A 13,402-nucleotide genomic window follows, 5' to 3' on the forward strand; every position below is an offset into this window, starting at 1 on the left:
CTGACTCTTTGCGACCCCATGAACCACAGCACGCCAGGCCTCCCTGTCCATCACCAACTCCCAGAGTTCACTCAAACTCATGTCCATCGAGGCGGTGACGCCATCCAGCCATCTCATTCTCTGTCGTCCCCTTCTCCTCCTGCCCCCAATCCTTCCCAGCATCAGAGTCTTTCCAGTGAGTCAACTCGTCACATGAGGTGGCCAAAGTATTGGAGTTTCAGCTTTAGCATCAGTCCTTCCAATTAATCTTAAGTAAGTGCATTATCTTTAATGCTATCCAGTAGTTCTGAATCCTTCTTGTTTTTAAAAGTTGTTAAACCCCAAATATGTATGACCACTACAGAGGCAAACACTACCCAGTGACCTCAAAAAACTAACAGCCTGGTTTGCAGAATATGAGCAGAAAATGTAAAAAGGGCAGGCTGGCATTATGGTTGATACAGGGGCATGAGATTTATGCAGGGGCATTCATGGGTCTTCAGAGAAGGAACCAAATGGAGAATCCCCCTCTAGCCCAGGGCTGAGGAGGCGTGGAAGGTATAGGAAGAGTTTCAGGAAGAGTAGACTTAAGCCTAGAGTTGAAGGAGACTTGACCACACTACCTGGGACAGAGACATTTCTGCAGATTCAAAGGCCAACAGGCATAAGAAAGCATAGCAAATCTGGAAAGCACAAGGCAGCCAGGCTGGCTGAACTTGAACTAGAAAAACATAATAGGAAATGAGAGAGAAGTCAAATCATAAAATATCTTCTGAGCCATGGAAGAAAGTATAAACATTATCTTAGGTCCATGGAGAATCACTGATGAGTTTCAAACCAAGAGAGATGTTGAGCTGTCCATGCTGCATCAAAACATCCGTCATTGTGACAGCAGTGTAAAAAGTGGACTGAAGTGATGCAAGTCTGGAGACAGGAAGGCCAGACAGGTGGATGTGTTTGCAGAGGCTGCAAACACATTTGCAGAGCCTGGGACAGACCCACCCCTGGGAAAATGCATCTGGAGCCCAAGGGGAATTCGCACTGCAGAGACAGACACCAGTTTTCAGTAGAGCATAACAGACATTATGGGGCAGATCTTCCTTGCAATTGCATTTACAAGATGACTTCAGCATCCCATAGCTCTTCTGCAATGTGATTGTGCCACTAACCGATCAAGAGGTGGTCTCTCTATCCCCTCCTTTTGAATCTGGCTGGACCTGTGACCAATTTTCACCCAAAAAGTATGCCTTCTGCCTTTGCATTTGTGAATACTCCCTCAGAACCCAGTTACCATGCTATGAAATGTCCAAATCACATGGGGAGACCAAATGGGGAAAAAAAACAAGGCATTCTGGTCAACAACTCAACAGATCTCCTAGTTCAGGGGTCCCCAACCTCTGGGCTGCAGGCCAGTACCTGCTGTCAGATCAGCAGCAGCATTAGAGTAGAAATAATAGGGCTTCCCTGGTTGGCTCAGGTGGTAAATAATCTGCCTGCAATGCAAGAGATCTGGGTTTGATCCCTGGGTCGGGAAGATACCCTGGAGAATGAAATGGCAGCCCACTCCAGAATTCTTGCCTGGGAAGCCCCATGGACAGAGGAGCCTGGAGGGCTACAGTCCACGGGGTTGCAAAGAGTCGGACACGACTGAGAGACTAACACTTCACTTTCAAAGTGCACAATAAATGTAATGCACTTGAATCATCCTGAAACCATCCCCCCACTCCTGTCTGTGGATAAATCGTCTTCCACAAAATCGGTCCCTGGTGCCAAAAAAGGTGTGGACCACTGTTCTGACACTTGAGCACCAATTTGCAAACTATCTTGGACATGCCAATCTAGTCAAGCCTACAGATGACTGCAACCTAGCCAATAACATGGGATACAGAAGAATCACCCAGCTGAGCCCAGCATCCCACAGACTCAAGAGAGACAACAGATAGCTAATTAAGAGAGAATAGATCATTGATATCAGATAGTTAAGCCATTAATTCTGGCATGATTTGTTATGCAGCATGAGGCAACAAAGTAATTCTTTTAGAATAATTTCATTAGTTGGACAGAAAACAAATGGATGCAGAACCACAGAAAAGAATGATTGGGAAAAGAGAAACATAAAAGTACTAAATATAAACTACTCTTTCCAGAAACGTGACTATAAAGGAAAGAGATGTGGTTACTAGTAGAAAAAGGAAAATTTAGAGTCAAAGGAGAATTTTTTAATATACAATAGAAGTAATAAAAAGTTAAGAGGAAAAAGTTGGGAATTTCAGGGTTATTAAAAGACTATCACTAGACATGATATTTATATTCATTTGTCCGAAACTGTTCAGTCAACTGAACTGCTTGAGCGACAAATTAGGTGGGAGTCGGGGTGAGGGTGCAGGGCAAGGTTAAGGTTCCAAAATACAATCTACCTATCTTTTTGCCATTTCCCTAAAGAAAAGAACTGACACTGGTCTTAACCCAAAATGCACAGTCCATAAACTTATAGAAGTAAATTTAAATTTCTTTCCAACTATGTCTAAAACCAGGAAAATGTCTGTTCTCTGACTGTTTTCCACATTCGAGGCAGAGAGGAATAAAAGACTTTTTTCAAAGTGATCTTTCTGGGTTTATACTAAATGTCTCCAGCAGAGTGAAGGCACAGTGGGCAATCAGGTGAGCCAGGGACACAGCAACAAATCAACTAGATGGCAAATGCTGGGCAGCCAAAAACATTTTTAAAAACTAAAAAGCCAGTAAAGTCAGGATGTAAACCAACTGAAGTCTTCCAAAGAATATAGATATTTCTATAGGATTCTGCCACGGCAACACATTATTCTATGACCTGATTGTACAAGATTCCAATGAAAAAAATAAAGAACATATTCTAGTGGAGGAAAGGAGAGATTAGCCTCTAAAGCAGAACACTAGTTATTTTATTTTTACTTAAATATCATAGGAAAAACTTTTATATATAAAACCAAATTATCAATGTGTTGTTAAAGTAAATGTTTTCAGTGCTATATTTAAAAGCATGTTAAGCATTGAATATGTTCTTAGATAACTAGCCTATCTCCTAATGACAAGTAATGTGAAATAAACCCTAGTGCCATGTAGATGAAAGCACACAGTGTTTAACAATCTCAAGTTTCACTGCCTTATACTAAGGTGTCCTGGTACAATGAGGGATTTTTTTTTTACTACCACAGAAAGTCAACAGTGTCAAATAAATATTTGGTGATTGGATCAGCATGTTGTCAGTCCCTAAACTTGAACCTGCAGCTTTCTGGCTGCCAAGGAACTGCAGGAGCAAGCAATCAGATGATTAGTTGGAGGTGGTTTGTCCTGTTGGCCTCTGGAATGTCTTAGAAACAGGATGACAAAGGCGAAAGGTGAACTATGGCATTTTTTTTTAAAGGATCACATTAAAATTGTTTTCTTTGCATGAGCAAGCTCCAACTGATAGAGGTGAGGAGGATGTGTTCAGAAACCAATTAAATGTTCAAGGAAATCTAGAGCAATATTTAAAATATTTCGGCAAAAGCAAAACTACAATGAAGTATCACCTCACACCAATTCGAATGGCCATCATCAAAAGATCTATAAACAATAAATGCTAGAGAGGATGTGGAGAAAAGGGAGCTCTCCGATACTTCTGGTGGGAATGTAAATTGATACAACCACTATAGCGAACAGTATGGAGGTCTCTTAAAAAACTAAAAACAGAGTTACCGTTTGATCCAGCAATCCCATTCCTGGGCATATATCTGGAAAAAGCTCAAACTCACAATGACACAAGCAGTTTGTTCATGGCACTGCGGTTTTGCAATGGCCAAGACCTGAAAGCAAGCTATATGTTCATCAACAGATGAATGGATAAAGAAGAGGTAGTACATATATACAATGGAATATTACTCAGCTATGAAAAGAATGAAGTAATGCCATTTGCAACAGCATGGATAGACCTAGAGACTGTCACTGTGAGGGCAATGTCAGACAGAGAAAGACAAATATGATGACATCACTTATATGTGGAATCTAAAAAGATGATGCAAATCAACTTACTCGCAAAGCAGAAATGGAGTCACAGATGGACAGAACAATCTTATTGTCCTAGGGGGATAAATTGGGAGATCTGGGGTTGACATGTACACACAGCTGTATATTAAAACAAAACTAAGGAGGACTTACTGTACAGCACAGGGAACTCTACTCAGTACTCTGCAACGACCTATGTGGGAAGAGAATTTTTAAAAGACTAGATATGTGTATACGTATAACAGAGTCACTTTGCTGTATGGAAAAAAATAACTAACACAACATTGTAAATCAACTACACTCCAATAAAAAAAATTTTTAATGATAAGCAAGCTAAGGTTTTCAGAATAAAAAATAAAATATTTCTGTAATATTTCTGTAACTTGTGACAAAGAATGTTACTACCATTTTGAAATGAAAGAGGGAGTATTGTACTCCCTCCCAAGAAACAAGTGCTGATCTCAAGGTCGAGCAATGTCAAGTACACAGAGGAGCACTGGGGCCAGTTTGGGCTCCATCCCCAGGGTGGCCCTTAATTGTAAGACCTTGCATCTGTCTTTTAACCCTTCCAACTCCAAAATCGAAGTGTAGGACTATGTGACAGCTAAGTTCCATTCCGTCTCTTAACATTTGCATTACTTCTCACTGATTCAAAAATTAACACAGGGACTTCCCTGGTGATTTTTTTTCATCAGGCAAGCAGCTTGAGAGTCCCTTGGACAGCAAGGAGATCAAACCAATCAATCCTAAAGGAAATTAACCCTGAATATTCATTGGAAGGACTGATGCTGAAGCTGAAGCGCCAATCCTTTTGCCACCTGATGTAAAGAGCCAACTTATTGGAAAAGACACCAATGCTGGGGAAGACTGAAGGCAAAAGGAGAAGGGGGTAGAAGACAAGATGGTTAGATAGCAACATCAACTCAATGGACATAAATTTGAGCAAATTCCAAGAGACAGTGAAGGACAGGGAAGCCTGGCGTGCTGTAGTTCAAGGGGTCGCAATGAGTCAGACATGACTTAGCAACTGAACAATAACAACAATAGCTGATTCACTTCGTTGTACAGTAGAAATTAGCACAGCATTGTAAAGCAATTATACTCCAATTTAAAAAATAAAATGCCCAGTTACTGGTAAAAATAAGTATTTATTTTTCTTTTTTGAAGGGAGAGATCCAAATGGCCCAAGCTGGTTTCATTCATTTGTGTGCCATGTATTTAAGCTGATCCTTCCTATCTCCTAAAGGGTAAAATAAAATAAACATTACCTGAATCTCATCATTCCTACAAGAAGAGCAGCTCCACAGGGAGGGACGTTTTCTATTTTGATTTCCACACCATCTCCAGTACCCAGAACAGCGCCTAGCACTTAGCAGAGCCTCAATTGCTATCTAATCAGGGGATGATTAACCAAGTTTATCATTCACAAGTCACTCTCAAGTAATTAAGGGCTGGTGCAAATTATTCTAGCTCCATGTGAGTCCATGGCAGGTGCAGAATTCAGTCAATAAGCTCCTGGGTCTCGCATGTTGTTATGACTTCAGAAGAAACCACTGCACGGAACTCCATCATTAGTATGGATTATGGCTCCCCCTGAACTCACAGCCACTATAACTAACCTCACTTAGTCTACATCCCATTCAAACACGCTGAATTACAGAAATAGAAGCAGTTCTGCTTCTCCTTTCTACAAATGAAAGGGCCCTCTCCAAGTTAACCCAATTTCCATGTCTTCCAACAAAGAAAAGCCTCCCTTTTCTGTCTTCCAGCATTTTCACTGTAACCCACAGGGCCTGCCTTTCTCGCTGGGAGAGGCTGCTCTGTGACGATGCCTCCTGGACCATCCGAACCTGCTGGAAGATTAATTGGCTGGAAGAACCTCTAGGGAGCAAGACTCCACTCCCCACTGCGTTTCTGGCATCTTAACTTCCCTTCTCCCCTTTTATGTCACTTCTCCAGGTGAAGGGCCACAGCTGCAGAGGAAGTGCTACACCTCCTTCCCACCTTAAGAGCACTTGAGCAGAGTGGTTCCTGGGAGAGAGAGACACTCCACGCTGACTAATCCACTCCCAGCAGGTGCTCCAGGGAAGCCCTCCTTTATTTAACAAGAGTTGCACTCCCCCTCCATCGCAAAGAGCTAGCTAGCACTTCAACAGAGAAGATCCCATTAATTTTCTTTCCACCTGAGAGTAAGTTCTGGAATCTTGTCTATTGTTGCTGGAGTTTTCAGGGCCCCTAAATCTCCCCATTTACCAACTCCCTTACCCGGCATTCTTTCCAAACATATAGAAGACCCCTCCTTACCTGTCACTCTATGTGGATTTTCCACCCAAGCCAACCCAAAGTCTGCTGAGAGGCGTGTCCCCATCACCAACCTACCTCCTCTCCCCCCAGCATTCCATAATCCAAACTCTAACACCAACTCAGTGGACATGAGTTTGAGTAAACTCCGAGAGTTGGTGATGGACAGGGAGGCCTGGCGTGCTGAAGTCCATGGACTCGCAAAGAGTCAGACATGACTGAGCGACTGAACTGAACTGAACTTAGAGTCCATTTTCTACACCCCAAATGTCAGCACCTGACCAAGACTTAGTGAGACTTTATGGGATGGACATGTACCCACACCTACATTTAAAATGGGTAATCAATAAGTACCTACTGTATAGCAAAGGGAACTCCGCTCAATGTTATATGGCAGCCTGAATAGGAGGGGAGTTTGGGAGAGAATGGATACATGTACATATATATATATATAGCTGAGTCCCTTTGATGTCCACCTGAAACTATCACAACATTGTTCATTGATTGGCTATACCCTAATACAAAATAAAACATTTTCAAAAATTTTTTAAAAGACTTAGCCTTCACATGCCCATATATTCTTTCTTCCTCCAATCCTATAGAGGTTTTAGTTCAAAATCAGGAATACCACTCTTGTACAATTCCGAGTCCCCTTGGGCAACAGAGGCCATATAATTCAAGTGGTTTTCACTCTATAATGTCATCATTCACATTATCCATGGCCGTGGGATTTCCCAGGGAAGAATACTGGAGTGCGTTGCCATTTCCTTCTCCAGGGGAATCTTCGGGACCCAGGGATCAAACCTGGGTCTCTTGCATTGCAGGTGGATTCTTTACCAACTGAGCCACCAGGGAAGCTCCACTGTCTATGGCATAGGGCTGAAATCCCAAAACCTCCCTTATTCATCACAATGAACCAGAATGCTCAGAGCTGATGCTCATCAGAATCACCTGGAAGCTTTAAAATGCTGATTCCTTTGTCTCCCCAGAAACTCTGACCCCTCTTGTGCAGAGGGGTGTTTCTCAAAAGCTCCCCTCATGATTACAGTGGTGGCCTGGCCTGAGAACACTGTCTCAAAGGAAAGCATTTGATGACTTGATCATAATTGATGAACTCCATGAGGTTTTCACTTGAGTTAGGCACTTAGGAAAGTCCAAGTGCATAAAGCTGGGATCCCTATAACTCTAGATCTTTCCTTTCTCTCAGTATTTGAGTCGTGCAAGAATTGATAGGAAGGACGGGTCTCAGCTCAACTCCACAAGGCCCAGAAGAGTTCTTCCCACCATACTCTGGAACCCAGCAGCAGGCACAAAGTAGGTGGTCAACCAACACTCATGGAATGGGTGGATTCTGCACCTCGAGTCACATTCTCCCAGGGTCTAGAGATGGTGTAGCAACTACACAGCCACGTCGTGCTGTGACTCCTTCAGGTTTGGGAGCCTCCACCTAAGCATTCACAAGCAGCACCCGCCAGCTCCCCACAGCCACATCCTAGAACAAGGGTCCCCAACCTCCAGGATCTAATGTCTGATGATCGAAGGTGGAGCTGATATAATAAAAATAGAAATAAGGTGCACAATAAATGTAATGAGCTTTGAGTCATCCCCAAACCATTCCCCCTACCCCAGGCCATGGAAAAACTCTTCTACGAAATCTGTCCCGGGTGCCAAAAAGGTTGGGGACCGCTGTGACCTAGAGCCATTCACCTCCCCAAGTTCCAAGGAAACTGTTTTGATCTGTGCATGTGAAATGTGCTCACAGGACCAAACACGTCTGGGCCTGATTAAGAGAACACTGAAACCAGCTTGGCTATTTTGCCAAAGAATAACAACGCTGACATCTTTTCAGCTTTCAAAAGGTATCTGAGAGCAAAGGTTCCTTTCTTGGCTTGGCTTTTACTGTGTACTCCCTGAGGAACAACGGCCCCTCCAGGGGAGTTTCTCAGCAGGGGAAGGAGGTACCCAACCTCCCCAACCAGTCTCTACCTCCCACCCCCTCGAGAATCACTGTTTAGAGAAACCTAGCAATCCCAGGAAAGTCAGTGAGCAACAGCAATCCCCAGCATCAGGACATAAGTGGAAAACACAAATGATAGATATTTCAGCAGCAGACAGAAAACTTGCCCCCATTTCAAAACGAGGTGTGCAATTAGGTGAATTTAAGCCAAGAGGACTCTCATAAATCTTTCAAGTGTTTTTTTCTAAAAGTCGACAAATCCCAGTTTAATTTTAGGGAAAGAAAGAAAAACAAAATCTGTTGAGTCTGGGATTCTTGTCCATGATACACTTGAAAGTAGGTACTAAGCATTCTTCATCTTTGAGAAAAGCCCAAAAAAGCGGTGGGGGGAGGGGCGGGCAGGCCTCATATCTGATGCCTGAGGCAATATATAGAGAATTACTTCAAGTTTTTTCATTGAAAAGCATTTGTGTTTATTATACAACAAAAAGGATATATGGTTTGACTTTTCTAAACCCAGAAAGCTGATGGTTTATTTGGCTATTTGCAGGTGTATTCTGAAGAGAGTCAATTATTATATTACAATAACCTAATGACAATATAGCATCACTACAGTAATACCTGAGGACTAAGTTTAAATATAGGGGCTAAATTTTGTATCTTAAGCAGTTTGGGAATCTTTGTCATTGATTATTTTAGGTGACAAAGGTATAACTTAATAAACCATCAAATCAGTGCACTAAACAGAAAATGTGTAATTACTTACATAATACACAGCAACATTATTAAGGTAATTCTGTTACTATCATATGTCAGGGGGGTAAACGGAACCAGCATCCCAAATGTATAGAAACTTCCAAAAATCTTAAGAGACTCCTAACAGGTAACTAGTGCCAAGAAAGAATCCAATTCATTCATTATACTCAGGATTTTGTCATTAATTTTAATTTTTGTGATTTGGTAGTGAAGCACAGAAAAGTGAAGAATAGGGAAAATATTCAGACGTGAAACATTTAATTCAATTTATTGAGAAAGCATAAACTAAGGTGTATTAGTACTGGGTTCTGAGTCTGGCAAGCTGCAGTCCATGGGGTCACAAAGAGTCAGACATGACTTAGCAACTGAACAAGTACCAGGTTCTATGTTAAGGGAAGGCTATTAGAGATGGAGGAAGCACCATCTAGTCATCCAGGAACTCACAGTAGACAAATGCCATCTCCCCGCAGAGATGCGATGAGAGCTGGAGCATCAAAGTGCCGAGAGGACCCAGGGAAGGGAGCCCCCACCTCCTCCTAAAGTGTCAGGGAGGCTTCTCAGAGAAGGTGGCACTCGTACTTGGTCTTAAATAATAAGTGTTTGCAGGCAAACAAGTTCAAGGGCTTGACTGAAAGATGTTGTTCTTGGGAGAGATGCCTCAGAATGGTGGGGCTAAGGGAAAGAAGATGGCTGGTGGCAGAGAGTTTAGGAAAATCAGAGACAACGTTTCTGTGTTTTGCAGTGGAAGAGCAGAGCTACAAGGCTGGCCAGAATCATCCAGCGTGCTAGGGGTGCATAAAAGATACAGCAATCAAGCCCTGAGGAAGCATGGGCCAATGTTGACAACAGAGTTCTGGAGAAACCTCGGTTTGCTTCTGACATTAATCATCAGTGGAAGAGGCTCCAAACACCTCTTTATGCATCTGCCTAATCCAAAGCTGCTGAGTTGAGTCCTAGGCTCAGGGGCGTTCATTCTTCATCCTTGTAGCTCACGGTCTGTGACCACATTTCCGGGCCCATAGAAGGTGATAGGGGACAGGGTAAGTGGTGGGGTGTCATTTTAAAGAAGCCTGTAGAATCTGCCTTAATAAATTCTCATCACCAACAAAAGCTTATGGGTCTAGGTGAATGCAGTCACCAAGGCACCCTGAGTGGGTTTTTTTCCATCAGGCAAGCAGCTTGAGAGTCCCTTGGACAGCAAGAAGATCAAACCAATCAATCCTAAAGGAATTTAACCCTGAATATCCATTGGAAGGACTGATGCTGAAGCTGAAGCTCCAATACTTTGGCCACCCGATGCGAAGAGGTGACTCAATGGAAAAGACCCTGATGCTGGGAAAGACTGAGGGCAGGAAAAGAAGGGGACAACAGAGGATGAGATGCTTGGATGGCATCACCGACTCAATGGACATGAGTCTAGGCAAAGTCCAGGAGAGAGTGAAGGACAGAGGAGCCTGGCTTGAATGCTGAATGTGCTGCAGTCCATGGGGTTGCAAAGAGTCTGACTTATCGACAAAACAACAAGCATCATCCCAAAAGATGGAGACTGTATTTCTACAAGAAGCCACAGTTTAGGTGGCAAGGTGCAGAAAAGCCTAAAGATGAAACTCCTTTTTAATTTTAAATTTGAAGTAACATATAGCCTTATGCACTACCCAAAAATTAGTAGATAAACATGTTTCTCACAGATTCATCAGAAAGCGATTTTGAACTTTTTTAGGAATTTTTGCACACAGGTGATAGAGATGATGTTCTAAGACACGTGCAAGCTCACAGACAGCAGCTCCTTACCATTAAAACGCGGGTGACACTCTGCTTCCAGAGCTGTCGCCTGCCGATCCTAAACATCCCAGCAATCTGTTCAGCTTATAGACTCTTCCAGAATGATCTTCTAGCTCCTGGGAGACCAGCTCATCATCCAACAGGCTTTCAGATGAAAAGTCTTTTGGAGGATCAGAAGTTCAACATGTTTTCATGTCCAATTTGCATGTATTAGGCACCATAAACATGGAATAAAAATTTAAACCTACACTTGAATTCAAGGTGGGGCTCTCCACCTTGGCCTCTCCTCTCTTCCAAAGCCCTGTGTTGTTAGGGCAATACTGTTTACACGCTATACAGTTGAACCGTGTCTCCCATTCATACTTATCAACCTATCAACACATTTGAACGCTGGGTTGCGAAACAACCTCTGATGTTCGTTTAATTCTAGACACTGCCCAGCAGTAAGCTTGAAGTCAACAGAGATATTTGAATCATTTCTTTGAACAGTGAGTAACTTTAAACCGTATCAAAACAGAAAACAGAGAAGCCACAGCTCTGAATCAGTTGCACAAGACATTCAGTCCATCTTTGTCTAAACAACTTTTGTGTGCTCGATTAACTGCCAGGCTTGTGACTAATTGTGACTGTCAGGTAGGCTAACTGTAACTCAACGGAGCCATTTTCTTCCCATAAAAAACAAGCTTACTTCATATGCAAATAGCAAATGATGTCCATAAATTACTTGCGCTCACAGAGCTGTACTTACAAATAAACCAAGGGTATTTATTCTCTGTGACTAAAGATCTTGATCATCCTTGCTGTACAGACATGATGGGGAATCACAGCCAATGTGATCTGAGAAGTCTAGTAGGTGTGATTTCTCTCATTCAAGATGAATAAATGGCAGGACATTTAAGGTTGGACATGTTGAATCCAGGTTTTAGTCCTTGAAAGTTCAAGTTTCGGGAACTCAAATCCAATCAGGTCATCCAAGGATAAATTGGGAACCAGGGGACCCATCCCACCAAGACCCTGCTAATTAATCTCACACGAGACCCATTTGAAAGCCAGGATACTAATTTGGTATTGAAACCTACTGCTAATCTGGATGTCAATTTGGTACCTGAACTTGAGAGATTCACTTCAATAGACATTAGAGAGGGGCCTCTATACATAGCTTCCCAGGTAGCACAGTGGTAAAGAATTCGCCTGCAATGCAGGAGATGAAAAAGACATGGGTTTGATCCCTATGTCGGGAAAATCCCCTGGAGAAGAAAATGGCAACCCACTCCAGTATTCTTGCTGGGAAAATTCTATGGACAGAGGAGCCTGGCAGGCTACAGTCCGTGGGGCTGCAAAGAGTTTGACACGACTGAGCGACCGAGCACTGATTTCATTCCATAGTGAGAGTTAACAGAGAGACAGCACTTAGACCTAAATACTGTCTGGTAAACAAAGCACTAGAGACTTCCCTGGTGGTCCAGTGGCTAAGACTCCACCTCCCAGTGCAGAGTACTGGGGTTCCATCTCTGGTCAGGGAACTAGATCCTGTATGCCTCAACTAAGAATTGGCATGTTGCAACAAAGACTGAAGATCCTGCCTACTGCCAAATCGATAAATAAATGTTTTCTAAAAGAAACACATACACACAAAACACAGGAAGTTAGAGTCAGTTTACAGGATAGTTTTGTAGTCAACCTCTGGGTATAGGCAAGCAGCTGTTTTTTGTTCTAAGCAGGAATGAAGACAGTATCTAGACTAGCCCTCATTTTCCTCTGTGCCAGGTTGAAAGGTCACCAGCAAATCGCAATATTTTCTCATCCTCCTTGCTCAGCATCTAAGTATCAGTCCCAAGGATCCTCTGTCAACACATGACCTCAGGACAGAGGTGACAATTCACTATGTCACCATTTATCTTTCATTAGTTACATTGAAATCACAGCTTCCCTAATGGTATTTTAGGCACCACCGTCATTTCATCAGCAGCTCATTTATTAATACAACAGTCTCTCTTGGGAAGAGTTACTTTCTGGGAAGATTTCCACAGATGGCTGATGGCATTAATCCTGGGTTTGGCAGGCGTCACCATGGCTCTCTCGAGGCTCCGCAGTAAACTGCAAAGTTTTTCAACCTCTGGGGCTGAATTTCAGCAAAGACAGTAGGTGTCTTAAGGAATCCCCTTGAGTGAAGGAGGCTCACTGAGAATTTTCATCAAGCAGCACAAATAAGGGGCTTTCCTGGTAGCTCAGTAGGTAAAGAATCCGCCTGCAATGCAAGAGACCAGGGTTTGATCCCTGGGTCAAGAGGAATCCCTGCAGAATAAACTGGCAACTCACTTCAGTATTTTTGCCTGGGAAATCCCATGGACAGAGGAGCCTGGTGGGCTGCAGTCCATGAGGTCTCAAGTTCAGTCCACTCGCTTAGTCATGTCCGACCAAAGAGTCATGTCGCTCTTTGCGACCCCATGGACTGCAGCACGCCAGGCTTCCCTGTCCATCACGTACTCCTAGAGCTCACTCAAACTACACATCCATTGAGGTAGTGATGCCATCCAACCATCTCATCCTCTGTCGTCTCCTTCACCTCCCACATTCAATCATTCCCAGCACCAGGGTCTTTTC

The 13,402-nt window shown here is 43.0% G+C and overlaps 1 protein-coding gene across 1 annotated transcript in view; it reads right to left on the reverse strand.

Moving 5' to 3' along the window:
* Nucleotides 1–11,079, reverse strand: part of DNAH5 (dynein axonemal heavy chain 5) — a 265,941-nt gene extending 254,862 nt beyond the window's left edge. Inside the window, exon 1 of the mRNA XM_055422257.2 lies at nt 10,808–11,079. Within this exon, the coding sequence (XP_055278232.2) occupies nt 10,808–10,864 (57 nt within the window). The 5' untranslated portion in view covers nt 10,865–11,079. The remainder of the gene's footprint in view (nt 1–10,807) is intronic.
* Nucleotides 11,080–13,402: the final 2,323 nt, after the last annotated feature.

The sequence above is a fragment of the Moschus berezovskii genome, chromosome 18, assembly GCF_049115385.1.
Source record: "Moschus berezovskii isolate FMDL1 chromosome 18, NW_MosBer_1.0, whole genome shotgun sequence".
NCBI lineage: Eukaryota > Metazoa > Chordata > Mammalia > Artiodactyla > Moschidae > Moschus > Moschus berezovskii.